This window comes from Kogia breviceps, chromosome 8, assembly GCF_026419965.1.
Source record: "Kogia breviceps isolate mKogBre1 chromosome 8, mKogBre1 haplotype 1, whole genome shotgun sequence".
In the NCBI taxonomy this organism is placed as follows: Eukaryota; Metazoa; Chordata; class Mammalia; order Artiodactyla; family Physeteridae; genus Kogia; species Kogia breviceps.
Window position 1 is genome coordinate 33,151,606 of NC_081317.1, and position 20,873 is coordinate 33,172,478.

At 46.9% G+C, this 20,873-nt stretch overlaps 1 protein-coding gene across 1 annotated transcript in view; it reads right to left on the reverse strand.

Moving 5' to 3' along the window:
• The window catches only part of IPPK (inositol-pentakisphosphate 2-kinase), a 57,933-nt gene extending 37,803 nt beyond the window's left edge, over positions 1-20,130 (reverse strand). The window contains exons 1-6 of the mRNA XM_059072416.2: positions 19,781-20,130; positions 12,732-12,779; positions 10,519-10,614; positions 7,535-7,601; positions 5,498-5,619; positions 4,013-4,102 (exon numbers count right to left, since the gene is read on the reverse strand). Of these exons, the coding sequence (XP_058928399.2) occupies positions 4,013-4,102; positions 5,498-5,619; positions 7,535-7,601; positions 10,519-10,614; positions 12,732-12,779; positions 19,781-20,029 (672 nt within the window). The 5' untranslated portion in view covers positions 20,030-20,130. The remainder of the gene's footprint in view (positions 1-4,012; positions 4,103-5,497; positions 5,620-7,534; positions 7,602-10,518; positions 10,615-12,731; positions 12,780-19,780) is intronic.
• Between the last annotated feature and the right edge of the window lie 743 nt (positions 20,131-20,873).

Below are 20,873 nucleotides of genomic sequence, written 5' to 3' on the forward strand. Positions count from 1 at the left end.
TCAACGGGGACTTCCCTGGCAGTCCAATGGTTACGACTTCACCTTCCAGTGCAGCGTGTGTGGGTTCAAACACTGATCGGGAGCTAAGATTCCCACATGCCTTGGGACCAAAAAAACAAAATATAAAAAACAGGAGCAATATTGTAACAAATTCAATAAAGACTTAAAAAAAAATCTTTCAACAAGAAAACCCCAGGACCAGATGGCTTTGCTACTGAATGCTACCAAATGTTTAAAGAGGAATCAACACCAATACTCAAACTCTTCCAAAAAACTGAAGAGTAAAGGATGGAAAACATTTCCTAACTCATTCTATGAAGCCAGTTATTACCCTGGTACCCTAGACAAAAGCATCACTAGAAAAGAAAACTACAGACAAATATCCCTCAAGAAAAAATCCTCAACAAAAACTAACAAACCACATTAGCAGCATATTAAAGAGATTACACACCTATCATCAAATGGGATTTATCAATCAAATACAAGCATGGTTCAACAGATGAAAATCAATCAATGTAATACACCATATTAATAGAAAGAGGAAAACAACTCATGATCATCTCAACAGATGCAGGACAAGCATTTGACAAAATCTAACATTCTTTCATGATTAATAAAAACAAAACAAAACAAAACAAAAATACTCTAAAAGAACATCTTTCACAAACTCACAGTGAGAACATTACATTCAACAGTGAAATTCTGAAAGCTTTACCCCTAATATCAGGAACAAGATAAGGATGCCCACTCTTACTATTTCTATACAATATTGTACTCATAATTAAAAACAGAATTACCATATGATCCAGCAGTTCAACTTCTGGGTATATACCCCAAAGAACTGAAAGCAGAGTCTCAAAGAAATATTTGTACACCTATGTTCACAGAAGTATTATGCACAATAGCCAAGAAATGGGAGCAGCCCAAGTGCCCATCAATGGATGGATGGATAAACAAAATATGGTATATACATTCAATGGGATATTATTCAGCCTTAAAAAGGAAGGAAATTCTCACACAACCTACAGTATGGATGAACCTTGAGGACATTATGGTAAGTGAAATAAGCCAGTCACAAAAGGACAAATACTGTGTGATTTCGCATATATGAGGTCCCTACAGTAGTCAAATTCATAGAGATAGAAACTACAATGGTGGTTGCCAGGGGTTTGAGAAAGGAAGAAATGTAGAGTTGTTTAATGGATGCAGAATTTCAGTTTTACAAGATGAAAAATGTTCTGGAGATGGAAGATGGTGACAGTTGCACAACAATGTAAATGTACTTAATGTCAATGAACTGTACACTTAATGGTTAAGATGGTAAATTTTATGTCATGTGTATTTCGTCACAATTAAATACATATATTAAAAAATCAGTTGTATTTCTATGCAATAAACAATCTGAAAATGAAATTTCTAAAAATTCCATTTACAATAGCATCCCCCAAAATAAAAAATTTAGGAGTAAGTTCAACAAAAGACACATAGACTTACAGGCTGAAAACTTTATCACATCGCTGGAAGAAATTAAAGACCTAAATAAATGGAAAAACATCCTGTGTTCACAGAGTATTATTACTTTTAAGGTGGCAATACTTCCCATACTAATCTGCAATACATTGGAATCCTTATCAAAAATCCCAGCTGCTGTCTTGGAAATCGTGAAGCTTAAAGACATCTAAATTGGAAAAGAAGTAAAACTCTATTCACAGATGACATGATCCTGTACATAGAAAATTCCAAAGAATCTACAAGAATGCTACCACAGCTAATAAATGAATTCAGCAAAGTTGTAGGGTACCAGATCAACACACAAAAATTAGTTGTGTTTCTATATCCTAACAATTAACAAACCAAAAAGGAAATTAAGGAAGCAATCCTATTTATAACCATATTTACAATATTCCAAAATAATAAAATACCTAGAAATAAATTTAACCAAAGTGGTGAAAGACTTGTACACTGAAAACTATAAAATATTGCTGAAAGGAAATTAAAGAAAACCTAAGTAAGTGGAAAGAGAGCCTGTGTTCATGGATTATAAGACTTAGTATTGTTAACATGGCAGTACTACCCAAAGTGACCTATAGATTCCTGAAACTTCTGTCAAAATTCCAAAGTCTTTTTTTGCAGTTATGAAAAATCCAATTCTCAAATTCACATGTAATTGTAAGGGGCCTCAAAAAGCCAAAACAATCATGAACAATCAATCTTGAAAAAGAAGAACAAAGCTAGAAGACTAACACTTCCTGATTTCAAAACTTAATACAAAGCTACAGTAATCAAGAGTGTGGTACTGGCATAAGGACAGACATATAGACCAATAGAATACAATAGATGGCCAGAAATAAGCCCTCACATATATGGCCAACAGATCTTTGATAAAGGTGCCAAGACCATTCAATGGAGAAATGACGGTCTTTTCACAAGTGGTCCTGGGAAAACTGGATATCACATGAAGTTGGGCCCTTACCTAACATCAAACACATAAACTAACTCAAAATGGATCAAAGACCTAAACATAAGAGCTGATACTATAAAACTCTTAGAAGAAAACATATGGGAAAAGCACCATGACCTTGGTTTACGTAAACATTTCTTGGATATGACACCAAAGGCATAGGCAACGAAAGAAAAAAAAGACAAATTAGACTTTATCAAAATTTAAAACTTTTGTGCAACAAAGGACACTATCAACAGAGTAAAAAGGCAACCAACAGAATGGGAGAAAATATTTGCAAATCACATATCTGATAAAGAGATTAACATCCAAAATAAACAGAGAACCCCTAAAATAACCAAAAAACAAACAACTCATTTCAAAAACAGGTAAAGAAATTGAATAGACATTTCTCCAAAGAAGATATACAAATAGCCAATAAGCACATGAACAGATGCTCAACATCACTAACCGTTAGAGAAATGCAAATGAAAATCACATGAGATACTACCTCATATCCATTAGGATGACTATAATCACAAACAGGGACAATAACAAGTGCAAGCAAGGATGTGGAGAAACTGAAGTCCTCATACATTGCTGGTGGGAATATAGAATGGTGCTATAGCTGTAGAAAATAATCTGCCATTTCCTCAAAAAGTTAAACATAATTTCCCTAAGACCCAGCAATGCCACTCCTAGAAATATACCCAAGAGAACTGAAAACAGTGACACAAACATGTACATGTACACACACATTTATAGCAACATTATTCACAATAGCCAAAAGGAAAACACTCACGTCCATCAATAGATGAACTGATAAACAAAATGTTCCCATACAATGGAGTATGATTCAGCCATAAAAGAAATGAAGTGCTGATAAATGCCACAATGTGTATGAACCTCAAAAATATTATGCTAAGTAAAAGAAGAGAGTCACAAAAAGCCATAATTTGTGTGATTCCATTTATAGGAAATGTCCGGAATAGGCAAATCCACAGAGATAGGTGGTTACCAGGGGTTGGCAGGACGGGGGTGACTGCTAATGGGCACAGGACTTCTTTTTGAGGTGATGAAATGTTTTGGAATTAGATAGTGGTGATGGTTGCACAACCTTATGAATAAACTAAAATCCACTGGATTATACACTTTAAAAGTGTAGGGCTTCCCTGGTGGTGCAGTGGTTGAGGGTCCGCCTGCCGATGCAGGGGACGTGGGTTCGTGCCCCGGTCCGGGAGGATCCCACATGCCGCGGAGTGGCTGGGCCCGTGAGCCATGGCCGCTGAGCCTGCACTTCTGGAGCCTGTGCTCCGCAATGGGACAGGCCACAACAGTGAGAGGCCCGCGTACCACAAAAAAAAAAATTAAAAAATAAAAATAAAAAAGTGTAAATCTCAGGATATGCAAATATCTCAATTAAGAAGAAAAAGATGAACATGAAGTACTTTTGAAATAAAAAGTAAATAATATCTATGTTTTATTTTACTCCTCTGAAAACTCCTAGGTGGCCCAGCCATTCATCACGAGGCTCTGTGTAGGGAGGGAACCCAGCTGGTCAACTCTTCTCACCTTGAGGTGCTGGTGCATGCAGTAACGACACACCTTATGCTTCATCTCATGCGTAACATCACTGGAGAAAGGAATAAACCCACATTTTGGCTGCAAAATAAACAAGTAAGGAAGAAAAAAAGCTTAGGGAGAAAACACATACCTGTAGGTAGACATATAACTACAGGATAATGAAGTGCAGTTCCCAGGAGAATCAGCAAGTGTTAGATATAAACATTCCCAAAAGTTGCTTTTATCTTCAGTCCCCAGTGGGAATTGATGCCTCCCCAACTGCATCACATAAATATCTCTTTGCCGCTAGAGAATTCAAAGCCAGAACTCTCATTGGGGAAGAACAGTGATGCCTCAATTGCTAGCTTGACAACAAAGAGTAGCTTTGTGTTTTCATCATAGAACAAGACTGGAAAGACTCTAGGAGTGCAGATCTGCCACACACTCCAGCTCCAAGAAAAAGAACCCATGGTCCCTCTGTTAAGAATGTGTGAATGGGAAGGTGCCCATCTGCTGGTTGCTGGGCTCCCAGAACATCTGAAACTCCAGTTGCCTTTTAAAAGCCATGATTTCTGGGCACATACAATATGAAAGACCACTGCCTAGTGTCAGGGCACTGAAGATCACGCTGCCCATCATTTGTGACGCCTGAGACACTCACCCTCTGGTTGGAGAAACAGAAATCAGTCTACACTGAACACCCAGGGATGTGAATGCTCAGGGCCAAGAACATGACCCACAAGTCACCACCAGAGGTTTGGAGGAAGGAAACAAATAACAAGATATCTGGCAGGCTTCCTGAGGGAGACTCAGGTGGCCACTCTGGACACTGAGCCACAGAGCTGAAGCAGGGGCCTGGCCCTTATCCAGCAATCACTGCCCTGCACTAGACAAGCGACATCCTTTGTCACCTCCTCCTGAGGATTCCTGCCATGACAAACCAGGACCTTGAGAGTCACAGAGGCTTCTATGCCTCCGGGAGGTCTCTCCTGAGCATTCTCCTGAGAAGCAAAGGAACAGAGTGTCACCCAGTCTAAAGGGTGGTCCTCAAGCTGAGCTCTTGGAGCATGGCATGCAGTGTCACCAAGCAGCCAAGGAGGCACAGCTGGGAAGGAGGTTAAGAGAGGCCCTGGCAAGCTGCACCCTCCAAGGAAAATAAGCAGAGTGGAACACATGCTTCCTTCTGGTGGCCATCGGCTAGGGCTTGTCCCTGGCTGGTTCCCTGTTATGACACCTGAGAACGAGCCTAAATCTGGGGGTCTGGGAAGCCATGCCCCTCAGGTCTGGCCAGGGTAAGGAACCAGAAGAGCATGGTGCAAGAGGCATGCACAGAAGCAGCAAGAAGTAAGCCTACTCTCTGGGAGTTGGAGGGCTGCCTAAGTCATGGGGCCCAGCATGGACAAAGTGCACTCCAGGCAGATGACTCGTGGATTTACAGTCTGGACCCACCTTTCCCTTTTCCCCCACACCATTTCCCCCTTGAAAGAAATTCACCTTGATCTCTACACACAGAATCGGCCGGTGCTCTGCGAAACGGTAGGTCTGAAGTCTGGCTAAATTGGGAAGGCACAGAGCATAACCACTGAGAGTGTCCAGGTCCTTGTCACAGCGAGATTCTGGAAAACAGAGCAAGGAAAATAACTGAGGATCAGTGCAAGAGAGACAAGATGACTCCATGGCAACTTGGACTACTGTTGGGGAAGGATCAGCCTTACCCAAGAGAGGGCCGGGCTTGGCCTCCACTCTTAAGAGGTCACCTCTAAGCCTTGGGATGTCTTGCCTGAGGAGTTTACCTGAGGACCTAGAGTCACATGAGTATAATGCTGAGATCTGTGGTAGGAGATTGGGCCCTGTAGTATCAGCTTGACCTCCAGAGGGGCTGGAGGCTGAGGGCAGCCACACAGGTGGTCATCTGTGTCTATATGCCCAAGCCCCAGCAAAAACCCTAACCCCTCTTATCCCATCTGTTTTTAATCTGTGTCCCTTAGCTGTAATAAGCCATAACCATGAGGATAACAGTGAGTTCTGTGGGTCCTTCTAGCAAATTATCAGACCTGAGATTGGTCCTGGGGACCCCCAAACATGCAGCTGTCATCAGGAGTGAGGGTGATCTTGGGAACTGCCCCCCAATTCTGTGACTCCCTTAACCCAGAAGCTCAGAGAGGAAGGAGGCAACAGCCACTACCTTCCTTTTAAAGCTTCCTTCAGAATACGCAAACACCAATATTTCCTCAGCACTGACTGCTAGAAGCTATATTGTAGACAGTCACATAAGATATGGCCTCTTGGTCCCAAGAGAAGTCAGCTTTCCTCCTTCCACATAACAAGGCTGACTATGAGTCATTATTACAACAGGGGACGGTCTTATTACTGTTAAGTAGTATAACTGCCAATCATAAAACTAATGATGCTGTGTGGCACTAGTAACTAGATGGCAGAACCACAGCAGGCCTCAGTCTGTCTTTGTCTAGACGGGGAAAACAGAGCCAAGACACAGTCCAGGCTTCGAACAAAGCTGCTGCCTCCTTCCCCTTCATTGGTCCTCTCCACCCATGAAGCCCTGCTCCTCACTGCTCCCCAAACTGAGGGCTCCACCGCACAGTATCCTGTTTTCTTTCATTTTCCTGATCAAATACGGAAAGGATTTTATATTGACTCACTGCACACCCTGACTGTCTGGCTGTGCTTTAGGAGGAGACATTTCACTCCTCAACAACACAGATTTTACATCTTTGCCTCTGACTGTGACAGAAAAAGCTTTGACATGGTTACTGTCATTACTGCCACGAGCAAGTGCAGGGAAGGTACATGAGGTACTGAGGGGAAAATACATGAGGTGACTGTGGGGAGGGTATGTTTGGTAATGAGTGGAAGGTATGGGAAGTAATGGGGGGAAGGTTTGGGAGATGATGGGGGAACGTATTTGTGGTGATTGGGGAAGGTACGGGAGGTGATGGGAGAAGGTCTGGGAGGTGACTAGGTGAAGGTATGTGTAGTGATGTGTGGAAAGCATGTGTGGTGATGGGGGGTGGGGTAGGTATGGTGATGGTGGGGAAGTACATGAGGTGAAGCGGGGAGGTACAAAAATTCAAGTCTCCCACCTTACCTCAATAGGATGAGCAGGTTGGGTGGTGCTAGCTTCTGGGAGAAGGTTCTCAGGACTGCCACACTGCAGGGCCTAGTCCAACCTCCATGGCTCAGGTCTATCCCGGTTTTCCTTTGGACTCCCCCAGGCCCCCCTTGGAGCCCACCTTCCCTTCCCTAAGTCTCCCTGAACTCCTTCAGCTCCCTCTTGGCTCCCAAATGCATTTTTATTTTTATTAATTTGTTCTTGGTCATATATTCCCTGCAGTGATCTGCAAATCTGATGCCCAGAATTGTATTCATGAGCTCCTAGGATTTCTACCCCTGATAATAAAGTTCCTGGCAAAAGAATTGCTAAAAACTGTATCTATATCTACCTAACATGAGTAATAACGTCAAACACATTTCAAATGGAATATTATAAATTCATAAGTTAGAAACCCTTACCTGGTCTTTCACACTGTATCTTTAAACAAAGCTGTTTCACAAAATCTAAAGGCAGCTGAACAACTTCCTGTAAGAACAAATAAGAAATACTCAGTGTGAGATGCACAACAATGTGAACATACTTAATGCCACAGGACCACACACTTAAAAATGGTTAAAATGTTAAGTTTTATATATATGTTACCACATTAAAAAATATACTCAGTATGTGGGTTTTAGGAATAAAACCTGCTCTGTTATTTTAAGGACATGTCCAAATAAAACAGAGATGCTAAAGTTTCTGTGCACTAAGAGGAACCGGCCCTCCTGAGAGCAGCTGGTGTCCACAGTGGTGGTGGCCAGAAGCGTGCCCCATGTCACCTACGGTCAGTCCCCACAGAGTGCTCCTCACCCAGCTCCTCTGTTCTCACGGCGACCTCATCCTCATTCTCAGTGTCTGTGGACAGCAGAGCAGGGGCCTGAGGCAGTTCTCTGCCTGCTAGAAGTTCCTCACCAGCTATCTCCTCAGACAACCTGAGGCTCCTCACATTTCCATCTGAGAAGCAGCTCAAGGAACAGGGTCTGATCAAATATTAATCTCTGGGTGAGATGTCCTGGGCGCCCATCAGCCACAGGACTTAGGATGGCCAATATATGGTGCTTTGGGGCAAAAAACAAAGGAGCAACTACTCTCTACTATTTCTTGAAGTCTCCCAAACTAGGAGTTTCTATTTAATCCACGTTGCTCATCATCTTCCCCATGTTTCCAGGGTGGCAGAATTCTGACTTCTAAAGGAATCCCAAGGGGACACAAGATACCTGCCTAGAATGAGAATGCTGAGATCCTTTCCACTTACATGCCACACCTTCTCTATCATGCCCTGTCCCACCTAACCTCCAGCTCACATGAAGACAGACCTAGACCAGTCCCCAAACCAGCCAGTCAGGGCCGGAGGCAGCACGGACACAAGGGGTGTGTCTGTCACTCTGTCTGAGCCTTGCTCTCTCACCACTGTGCTAGTTATGTCTCATCCCAGGACACAGAAGAGGGAAACACTCTCCCCAGGGCTCCACTTTAACCTAGCTCGTGCCATCAGTCAGAGAAAACAGCATCATTTATAAATGCTGATTTTGCCTGAACATGGTCTTGTTCAGGCCAGAGATGTGCTCTGTATCCCACATTTCAACAGTGCTGGGCCTGAGTGGCAGTCCTCTCTTGATACTACAACCACCTGGAGGAAAAGCAGGTTGTGTTTCACTCTGGCAGTGTCTTCACGCGAAGGAGGTATGTCAACGGGATGAATATTCCCGAAATGTGACCTGGTGTGCTCACCTCATATGCCCAGAGCCTTGTGCACTGTGGACAAACAGAATCAAACCTGGAGCTAGAGCATGCCCTGGGCCCTGGTGGGACATCCCAATGCTATTCCCACCTGCCGGGCTGCCGTTGGCTGGAACCCCAAGCTCCTCACCATTCTCCTTCACTGCTGGCCCCTCCTGGAAGAAAGGTCTAGAGCCCCCAAGTGCTGTGAGACAGAGAAACACTCCCAACTTGGCCAGATGAGCATGCTCTCTCCCCAAGAAGGACACGGGTAGTTGGCATACCTGCATTCACTCACACACCATCCAGGCCAAGTAGGTGGCACCCAGCACGCAGAAAGCTCAGAGACTCGGGCTCTCACAGGTGGTGGGTTTCAGGCTTTCACAATTCAACAGGACAGCTGGGGACCTCACTAGGGGTGGTGCCAGCCCCCAGAATGGCCCCAGTGACCTCTAGCCCTGTGTAGTCCCACACTGCCTAGAGCTGACCCGTGAAGGTCCCAGGATGCCATGGAATCAACAGACACAACTCCCGAACAGGTCATCTCTCAGATGGTGTACTGGGGGAGTCAGGGCCAAGTCACAAGGATGCTCAGAGCCCTTCAGAGAGTCCACACTGGGAGGTGCCGAGGCCCCCAGTCAACAGCCAGCACCACACTGCCAGCTCCACGGCTCTGGGACACCCTGGAAGAGGATCCTTAGCCCCAGCCTACAGATTAGACTACAGCCCTAAGAGACCCAAAGCAACACCACCCAGAGTACTTCCTAAGCTGTCAAAGGACGACCCTCCTTGGAGGATGTTTTGCCGTCGAAGCCATTTAAATTCTACTTTGCTAGGCAATCCTGAAGCTTCAAAGAAACTTTTACTCAACCTTCTTGGTATCATTTTTCTCAGGATGGACACAAGGTACAGAATTTACAAAACAGAGGCAGTGCTCTCTCTGTTCAAAATGATAAACCTGCTAGTCTGTTCAGGGCTCTGATCTAAGACAAGCAGTCAGGCCAGCGTAAGCAGAGAAGCAGCAGTGATCAAAGTGGAGACATAAGAATGGCTGTCCCAGGCATGTACCAAGGCCACTGGCTCTGAGGATTGCCAGGATCACAGGGCCAGTCCACTGTGGCTTCTTACGCTGCTCTCTTCATGAGTGTCTGAACAGCAGACCTTGCCTGTAACAGGCACTCTTCTCGGTCACTGAGACCAGAAAAAGCCAGCAACGCAGACCACCTGCAGGTAGGTGGAGGCCATCACCCCACATGGGCTTCAGCTGGCTTCTCCCACGAGACCAGGTCACACCTCCCATCATGGGGGTCCCCTTTTCTCCCTAACTTGCTCAAAGGTACCCACTGAAGGTCAGTGTTGCTGCCTGGACCTCTCTAGAGAGTTCTCACCAAACTGAATGCCTCCATGAGGGCAGGATGGTGAAGACCAGGAGTCTCAGCAAGTGAAGGTCTGGCAAAGTATCTCCGAACCTCATGCTAGAAAATGGGAATAACACTATCTGCTCTGCTACTTCACAGTGCAACAAATGAGAAGCCCTTGGAAACTTTGTAACTAACACAGTGTATGTGTGTGTGTGGGGTGGGGGGATATCATTAAGCAACTTCCAAACTATAATTGAGAAGTTGGTACTTTGATACAGAACAGGCCCATGAATTTAGACTACATTAAAAAAAAAATCACTTACCCCACAATGAACATAGTTCTCTCCCAAAAACTCTTTCATGACATTTTTGCCAAAGTCCACTATGTTCTGTAGGTGCTGAAATATTTCTTCCGAGGTCTGCAAAAGAGAAGGACAAGAAGACCTCAACAACCGGGACCTCCTAGACTCTGACACCACCACAAGCCCCCGTCACATACAGGGCTGCCATGTATGTGGCCACAAAAAGCCACCAGTGGCCCTGGACCTGGAGGAAGGTGAGCCTCACCATGAAGACTGCCACACTCACTGGAGCTTCTGCCGCACAGGGCCCCCAGGCCCACCTATGCATTGTACTCAGGGCCCCATGTGATTGTGAAACCATAAGTTTGAGAACCATACCTGTGCCCCTGCCTTCCTCCCCACCAGGAACACACATGGATTCCGCCAGTGGCCCGTGCACACCTTCCGAGGAATTCGACTTTAATAATCTGTCCCATCCAAAAATCAGTAGATATTTAGATTTTATTCTTCAGCTTCTAGATGTAGAAATAAAATATTTTCTCCTCAGAGGTTCTTAAAGAATCAATAAGCTGTGAGATTTAGGTGAGACAGGAAATCATTCCTGTATCCCTCACTCTGACCCAAGGTGAGAAGAACAAAGGGTTGATCACAGGTCTCGCTCAGGAGTGAGAGGGCTGTCTTCTTCAAACCACAGGCTGGGAGGTGCCTGACACATGGCTCAGCCTCTGGGGAGGTCTCAGTCTGAGCTGCCACCCAGGCACCATAAAACAGGCAAACCACAGTCTGCATTCCGGGGGACTACTGTATTAGAACGAAGCCTGACAAAAAAACCCAGAACACGCCCAGTGGCTCCGTACGTACAGCTGTGGACACAGGGCTTCTGACAAAAAGTTCTTCTTATTGACAGAATTAACACACCCAACTCCCCACAAATAATGCAGCTGGCATCACACGGTGCCATTTATATAATAAAGAAAGGCGAATTGTTACCTTGGAAGACACTGCCTCAATAAATGTAAACAGGAAAAACTGAAAATAGAGGCATCCAGAGAACGCTGGCCCTTCACCGAGGCTAGGCTCTGTAGACCCTGAGTGGGGATAGAGGGGAGGGGAGGGGGGCTAGAGGCAGCCTCCGAGATGTTTCTAGTTTCCACCTGGATTCCACGGAGACAGAACCACCCTGTACAATTCTCTTCAGCAGCTGCACCCTCCCATCCTTTGCCATCTTTCTCTGAACTAACTACACTGTCCCCAGATCTCACTGCAGCCCCACTGTGATGGCAGCCCCCAGCTTTCTCCCACAGTCCCTGCTTTTCCTTCTATGAAGCTAACCTGCAAGTGTGCCCTTCATTTGCACAATCAGCCACCATTGATACCCATCAGCCATCCACCTCACCTTCTTTTCCGGCTGTTTCTCCATAACTCAAACAAGGTGAGGTGGTGACTCATGTCTCCTACACCCTGATCTTGAGCCCAATTTCTACTCACCACCCAACAACCACCAGCCCTGCCCCCACTGTGTGGGTGTGACCTGCAGCTCCTGCCTTTTCTCCCCTTTTAAGATAAGAGACTATGCTCACACCTAGCCCCTCTGGACCTCCCTCCTTCTCCCCAGACCATGAAAGAGGAAAGGCTCCCACAGGGCTATGCCATATCGAGCACTGCAACCACTTAGATAAACACCACAATGACATCCCGCCTCAAAGTAGAGAGACACTGCAACTCAGTGGTCAGCGGGCATACAACAGAACAACAATGGCTTTCTGAGGGTGTCCACGGTACTCTGCCTGGTTGCCTCAGTGAATAGAAACACAAGGCTCCATCTGAACTGCCCGTTGTGACTTGTAACACTGACTGTCTATCACAGCATCACAGACTTCATTTTCATTGATACAATTCCACAGATGGGGAAACTTAGGCAGCAGGGTGTAAGGAAATCACCAAGGCAAAGCCAAGTCCTGGCCCTGGGTTCCCCAGCCACAAGCAGAGCTCTCTGAACTAGTCAGGGAGGCTCCTGGCTCAGTACCCAGGGACTAACCATGATGACCCACAGTGACCCCAGCAGGTCAAAGTGCTGAATTCAGCACAAAAGATGGACACATTGCTTTCGGCACTGAATGCTCATATCATATTCAAATTTCTAAAGTTAGCATTAAAACTTCTGCATCAGAAAAACATCAGAGTTTACTTAAATAATTATTTTAATGATTGGGTGGCAAATCCACTGATCTTACCTTCTTCCTATTAGGAGGAAACTTCAGAAAACGAAGCACCACACAACGCTATTGGAAAATAAAACAAAGTCTGATTAGTACCTACCCAAAGCCTGGGGATAAGGGTGGGTGGCTGTGGATAAGGAGCCATCCTCAGCAGTGCAGATGCTGGAAGCCTCACAGGCAGCCAGTGCCCAGGGGAGGAGGTGGGGGCCAGTACTGGGCCACACATCTGAAGACACAGAGCAACCAGGAAAACCTGTGCTCTCTGACCTAGCCAGCACACTCCCAGTAATTTATCTTAATTAAAGATGCACAGAAGATTTAGCTACTGCATATAAAAGTACTGTTTATAATTCCAAATAAAATGGAAACAACCTAAACATCCAACAATAGCAGGATGGTTAAATACAGAGGGACATATTCCAGACCATGGAATACTATGCCTTCATTTACAAGAAAATAAGGAAGATCCATATTTACAGACACAAAGGTACAGTCATCATCTACTGACAAATGAAAAAGATTACAGAATAGGGCTTACAGAATGAACCTATCTTTATAAATATGTACATATACGTGTGTGTGTGTGTGTGTGTGTGTGTGTGTGTGTGTGTGTGTATTAGAGAATGATGAATGGGTATAGTTCTATTTATGTAAAGCTCAAAAACAGATAAGACTAAGATCTCTGGCAGGTGGGATGGTCCCTAAGAAAGGCTCTAGAAGGGGCTGGTCATGAGAATACGCGTCCATGTATTTTGTCATAATCAAGCTGTATGTATGCATATGATCTGACCACTTTTCTGTAGATTTATTACTCTTCATTTTTTAAAGTTAGAAAAACAAAAAATTTAAATAAAGTATGTGCATGCTGAGGTTGTATGAACTGTCTGAAAGGGCTTCAAAATAGGTAACTGCGTGTCCAGGTAGCACCAACTGGGAACTTATTTTTTAAAGTTCTGTTTCTTTGGGTTTTCCAATTTTTTACAATGCTCATATAACATACATTACAAAAATGTTTTTTAAAAAGTTTAAAAAATGGAAGAAAATAACCTTTTAAACTAGTACAGCCTTTGAAATGGCCATTCTCCAAGGAAATAACCTGGATATGGTGTGGAGCCTTGGTAATGGGGGAGACAGTTCCATGTGGACAACTTTGGAAACCATTCCCATGGAGACAGGCAGTTCCAGGCAGAAGGGCTTGGGTTGGGAACCTGGACAGTGCCCAGAGAGAAGTAGTGAACAGGAGCAGGAGAGCAGAGGTGCAGGAGCTCAGGCACTGTCTGGAGCACTGGGATATAGGCGGGGTGGGAGGAGCTGGTGATTGAAGAGGCTCAGAAAGTGCAGCTTTAGAACCCAAACCGTGGCTGAGAGCAAGGAAGGCCCATAGAGACGAGATCCATTTCCCTAGCCCACAGCCCCCCTGGCACTTCCTACCCCTGCCCCTGCACCAGCGCCCTGCCAGCTCACAAGGTCCTAACCAGTTGTGAAGGAAACAACTCCTTTCCTTTTAAACTAAATATCTGAAACCAAATTTTAAAACATACCCTCTTCATAGTGTCTAGGATAAAATGCTAAGAACATGAAGAGAAAGGGGTGAGACTAAGAAGAGGGGCTTAACAAGAGTTTCTGCACAGTCTGAGGCAGAGGCAGCTCTTCCCTGTTCCAGGGAATCTTAGGCCAGGGCCACACCTTTTCTGTTCTTGAGGACAGAAAATCATGGTGTGCTCTCTCATACCATGGAACACTAGATGAAAATCAAAGATTTTAACAACCTGAAAAAGTCAGTGAATGGAGAAATGACACACATAAACACATACACATTAAACAACCTCAAAACATACAACATGCCACTTATAAAAGGAGTAGAAAGCATTCAGTGCTGTGAGGGTCCCAGGCCATGGCGGTGGGGGCGGAGTACTGGCATGTCGTGTGCCAGGAGGCCTAGGAGACGCTCCTTCGATCCCCTCTGAGAACCCACCCAAGTCCTCAAAACACCAAGACATCAGCAAAGCCTGGCTCACAACAGCTCTAAACGCACAACAATGTGAATGTCTTACAGCACAGGAACTCTGGCTGCCTAAGTGCTCTGCAGCCTTGAAAACTTGTGTGAGAATTATCTACATATTTATGCTGTAGGGTTGAGTGAAAAAGCAGAAAACAAAAACAGACAGATAGGATGCTTAAGTACCCAATAAAAGCATATAATAGAAGGAAGTGCACAAAGTGTTAACAAAAATTATTTTCTTAGTAGGGAGACATAGGATGCTTTTTACTTTCTTCCTTCTAGTATTCTGTATTTTCTGGGGCAGAGGGAGGAACAAATGATTGGTATTAAATAAAAATAAAAGACCACAAAAACAATATATAAAAGGGTCACCTGCCCATGTGAAGTCCAAGGAAGGAAACTTGTGGGTGGAATTAAGACTCCAGGCCCTCTTGGCAAAGACAAGGTGTGAAGTGATCAGTTGCTGAAGCCTCACTGCTGGAGGACAAGCTCAAGTCAGGTTTTCCACCAGAGTGAGGATATAACCCAGGATGGGGCCCCAAGAAGACCCCAGGGAAGCAGAGATCAGGCAACTTTCAAGGGAAAGGGAGACAGATAAACACAACAACAAAAGGAATCGACCCTCAGGGTGCTGCCCCAGGCATCCCAAAATGGCTCAGCCCTGCTTCTCAGTGAGGCCACCACCCACAGACACCCCACTTGGGCACAGCCCAGGTCTTCCATCAGAATATCCGTGACAGAATACCAAGCCAAGTCACTTGCCTCTGCTGACCAGAGGCAACCAGAAACACACCCCAGGGCCCACAGAAGGATAAGAGGGACAAGGTGTGGGACGCATTGTTGGGCTGACAGCCTCAGACAGAACAGATGGAGGGTGACTCGAGACATCTCATAGAGCAACTGTCCCCAACCTTTTGGCACCAGGGACCAGTTTGGTGGAAGACAATTTTTCCATGGCAGGGGCCGGGTGGTGGGGGGGAGGGTGGTCCAGGCAGTAATGTCAGCGAAGGGGAGCGGCAGATGAAGCTTTGCTCGCTTGCCCGCCACTCACCTCCTGCTGTGCGGCCTGGTTCCTAACAGGCCTCGGACCCATACCAGTCCACAGCCCAGGGGTTGGGAACCCCTGTCATAGAGGGGAGCCAAGGACTCCAAAGGGAGGAAAGACAGGAGGTGGAGACCACAGGTGGGGACAGCAGGTGTCTGGAACGGGCAGGACATTTTCCTTCCCAAGTTTCACCTGCCTGTATGGACCCACAGCTGCCTCAGGACTGAAGCAGACACAGATGCAAGTTGTGAGGTAGAGGACAGGACAGTGGAGGTGTAAGCCCAGGTGACATCTGGGGGCAGGACACTCAGGGGCTGCAGCAGAAGAGGTGTTCAGATGGTCCCTAAAGGATGGAAAATACAACAGCCAGAAGAGAATCAGAACGTTTTATAAAGACATACCACACATGCATGGAACACACAGTGAGGGTGTCGTAGAGTGGAGCCTTCACGGACCCCAGGCTCTCCAAGGCCACATGATGGCCACAGAGCAGGTGTCGAAACAAACCAAGAGGTAGGTAACCCAGTGCTGTGGTCTCGTCCTTCTGCAGCAGACACAGAAACCTTCCTTACCTTCCTGGTAAAAGGGGCAGCTGCTGTCCTGAGTTCTGCTGAGGAGGAAGAAGGTATGGTTGGGGTGGGGGAAGTGACCATGCCATCTTAGGATACCAGGCCTAGTCCAGCAGACCCCCACATGCTAGAAAGGCAGAGCTCAGCACTCACCAAGGCCAGGACTGGAAATCACCAAAGGGAATATATTTTGGAAATAACAAATCCTAACCATTCAACTGCAGGTGATCCCAGGAATAAAGACAGGGCTACATGCACAGCTCTCCCATGAGACATCACCAAAAAGTCACATCAGCTGTATCAACCTGTATGAATATCATTAAAAATCTCAAATGCAGAATAAGTTACTTGTTCAAAAAAAATACTACAGGCAACAGAACGTTAAGACTCTTTCTACTAGATTCAGGAGAAAATTAAGCCCAGGACTTGGGAGTATGCCATTAAAAAAAGAAAGAAAGAAAAAAAAAAAAAAACAGAGAACAACTCATTTGCTTCCAACAGCTCCATTAAGAAGTATGATCTTCAAATCCTAAAACACAAGAGAAGAGAAACACACAGCTCCTGACTGCTGGAACCCCATATCTTCAGGACAAACACCCCAGGGCATCAAAACAATTGCAGAAAGGATCTGAAGCCTGATCAGAATCTTAGAAAGGCTATAAAACCTGAAAGATCAGGAACCAACTTTTGATAAAAGATCTGTCAATAAGGAGGAAAACGTCACAACAGCTTAGTGTGATAAAGGGAGTGGGCCCCCGTTTGCCCTGCACCCCAGAGGCGAAGACAGCTCAGTGCCTGGGGAGGAGTCTCTGCCTGCCCTGCCCTGGGTGACTCCCCCCACTGAAGGCACATATAAGATCAAATGACAAACCAGACTTACAGTGACCTTCACAGGACAGGATGCCAAGCCAAAGAGAATAAGACCAAGGTAAAGAAGGGTCACTGCAGATGTAAAAGCAACACCACCACACAGAAAGAAGTCCCACTTGGCAGCAGCGCACTTGAGGGGAGCGCCAGGCTTCGTGACCACAGCTCAGCATGAACACAAGTATGGCACAGCCACTAGAACAGTGACAGCACCCTCGGGCTACAGTAAGGAAAGGAAAGTACGTGCCCACAAAGGAAATGCCCTTGCCCAGGACCCCCTACAGGGTCAGTGCCAGGGACTCCAGGCACCCACTAGAGTACAGTGTCAGGTTGGCCACAGCCTTAGACACCTCAGAGGGTCAGTGCTAGGGCCAAGGACCAGTGCCTGGGAAGGGGTTAAATTGCACAGCTGGACCAAAGGATGCTGAGCACTGGGCCACAGGAAAACTGACAGCAACCTGTCAACAACTGGCATACCGTTCTCATACCATCTCAACACTGTCATCTCTTACTGCCCAACCCTGAGCACACCCCACACTATGCCCCTCCTTCGGCCTGCACTTAGCTCCTCCATATCCAGGCCCCATTTTCTACAAGTCCTGTGCTCCTGGAAGCCTCCCAACCCACCAGCCTGGAAGGCTGTCTGTCTGTGTCTTATCCCATATTCCTTCAGTGCAGATGCCAGGCCTCAGGACTGGCTGGCTGAAGGTATGTCGGGTTCTGACACTGGAAAGGAGAGGGGACAGACTCATCACTTTTTAAGGACCTTTCAATTCTGAAAGTAGATGATGCCCCCTCTGAGAAAGAGACCATCTCCCGATCTGAAAGAAACCTGGTGAGGGTCACCCTCTACTTCAGAATGAACGAGGTGGGTCTGGAGAGTCCACCCATGGGAGCAGAAATACTTGGTGCTCACCCACTTTCTTCTATCCCACTCACACACACACACACCCTCTCCTTGGGCACAGTAGGGTCCTGAAAGCTGCCTTCCAGGGCTCTGTCCTCCCTCAAGGCCCAGGCAAAGCACAAAGGTTTCTCCATATCCCAGGGGCAGAGTTCTCCCTTTACTCAGAGCCTTCACTAGGTGGGAACCTTTTCTTACAAGACTACTCGTGATGATAATCTTCAAATTCAAATGATGAGCTAACAACAACCAAGCAGTAATGAGCATAGTAAAGCAAATTTAGATTTAAAATAAAGAATGAAGAGAACAGGTACAGGATAGCCTGATGACTCAGTTTAAAAGGGGGGGAGAAAAAGGAAAAAGAAACATGACCCTAACACCTGGGGCTGTGCAACAAGGGAAGGGGCCAGTTGCCCTGGAGGTTAGACACATGCTTGTCAGGGACAATGGAGAAGGCATCTGAGTGCCCAAGCCCTGGTGTTCTTTTACGCTGATTCTGGAACTTGCTACTTCATTTGACGCTACTTTTGAAACTCAGTACATTAGCCAAAAGAAGCCTTAATTAGCTTTACATAAAATGACGATATACCATGCAATCTTACTGAGGAATTGGAAGATGAGCTCCCCATAGGAGCTGTTGGGTTGGGTCAGAGCTTTTAACTGCCAAGTCCAAGGTGGATGATAGTTATCACTTGCATAACTTGTCCAGCTCCTCATCTTTCTAGCAATTCCGCAAAGGGGATTCTGTTACTAGTTCCACTTTGCAAATGCAGAAACTGAGCCTGAGCCAGGCAGTGGTAGAACTGGGATTCTGCCCAGCTCTGTGTAACTGCAACTCCCATACTCTTAAGCCCTCAATGACACCTATCACTCCTCCCCCAGCCCACGACATTCCTGCCTGGTTGTATCAGACAGCAAGATGTCAGAGATCTGGGTCTTCACACAAATCCACAAGCTTCTCTTCCCGGATTCAACTCACTGGGAGTCCTCACTGCACTCTCTGAAACTCTCTTCGTTACTGAATTAAGAAAGGGAAATTCTCTAAATTCTAAAAAATTCTGGAGAAGAACCTGTAGACAATGCTCCACTAATATTAACAACAGCAGCAGGAGAACAGCAATTCCCTGCATCTCAGGGAGGTAACAGCACCCCCAAGCACTTTGCTTCTTTCTTCTGACCTTGCCCGTACCCTGTATCTTCCCTAAGGCTACTCCGGACGGCCTCACCGTAGCTGGGCAGTCGGAGGCGGCACCGTGTGAGGCCGGGATGGGGCGCGTTGGAAGGACGTGGAACAAACCCGGGGGGAAAAGGTGACACTGGGGGAACAGGGAACCGATTTGGAGGGAGGGGAGTGCTGGGGAGACATGGCACCAACCTAGGGGGAGAAGAGCGCTGGGGGGACGCGGAACTTATCTGGGGGAAGGCGGTGACACCAGCGGGACGCGGAACTGACCCGACGGCGAGGGGTGATGCTGGGGGGACGCGAAACTTATCGCGGGGCAGTGACACTGGGGGAACGCGAAACCGACCGGAAGGAGGGCTGCTGGGGAACCGATCACGGGTAGTGGGTCCTGAGGGGATGCAGAACCAACCTGAGCGGAGGGGGTGCTTGGAGGACGCGGAACCCACCGGGAGTAGGGTAAGGGCCCTGAACCGCGCCGACAGTCAACCGCTCACCTGTGCGTGGGCCACCACCAGGCTCTTGTTGCCTTCACCGTGGTACCCCCATTCATTCTCGTCCATCTTCCCCTCGTCCATCCCACGGTGCGGCCCTGGAGCCTCGCGGGGCCACGAGCTGAGGGCCGCTGGTTCGCCTAAGCACCAGCCGCAGCCGACCGGGGAGGAGCTCCTGTCAGCCGCCGCCTCAGCTAGACCCAGCCGCTCGCACTCGCAGGCGCTGGCCGCCGGAAGCCACGCCCCCAACATCTCCCATGGCCGAGCCGGGCAACTTCCGGGTTCGCGCCCGCTTCTCCTCTGTTGACCACTGTGGTGGATGGACTGGCCGCCATCTTAGGTACTGGCACAGTGACTCATTTCCGGAGCGCTATCTTGAGAACCGGAAGGGAGGCTTCCGGCCTGGGCTCCGGAAGTGAGGCAAGCGGGAGGAGCCGGCTGCTACCCGGCGATCAGGACTGGCCTGCTGGGTAACATGAGTCCAGGCGGGCTGGGGTTAGAGTGGTACTGGTGCGCTAGGAACCAGGGGGTCCCATTGGGGTTGGGGACGGGGGACGTCCAGGCAAGCCGGGAGCTTGGAAGGGGGCGGTCCAGGCGGGCCGGGGGCGGGTGGTCCCTAGAGCTGGAGCCCGCTCAGTCATGGGGCCTCAGCCTTCTTTTCTGTAGAATGGGATACATTTCTCACTCATCTGGTTATTAATATCCTCGTTTGCTCTTTACCTGATGCAAATCACCGCAGTAGTCCCAGGAAGTAGAAACATTGTGGTCCACACCTTACAAATGAGGATACGTAGCTCCAAGAAGCAAGTGGACTCCTAAATGGCACTCTTGTCGGAGTGTTACCTGAAAAACTGGCTTTGCCTTTTGGTGGGTGTCAAGCCAGAAGACAAAGAGTGGGAGAAGGAAGGATTTATTACTTGCAACAAGTAAGGAGAATGCTGCGGCTTTTCCCCAAAGCAGTGTTTCCCCAAATAGCAAAATTGAGGAAGTTTTAAGCTAAAGGAACATGCATATTCATAAAGGGCTTGGGCAGTCAGAGTCCAAGCTTTAGTTGAACGAAGTCATGAGGGTCAGAAAAGGTCTACATCATCCCTTA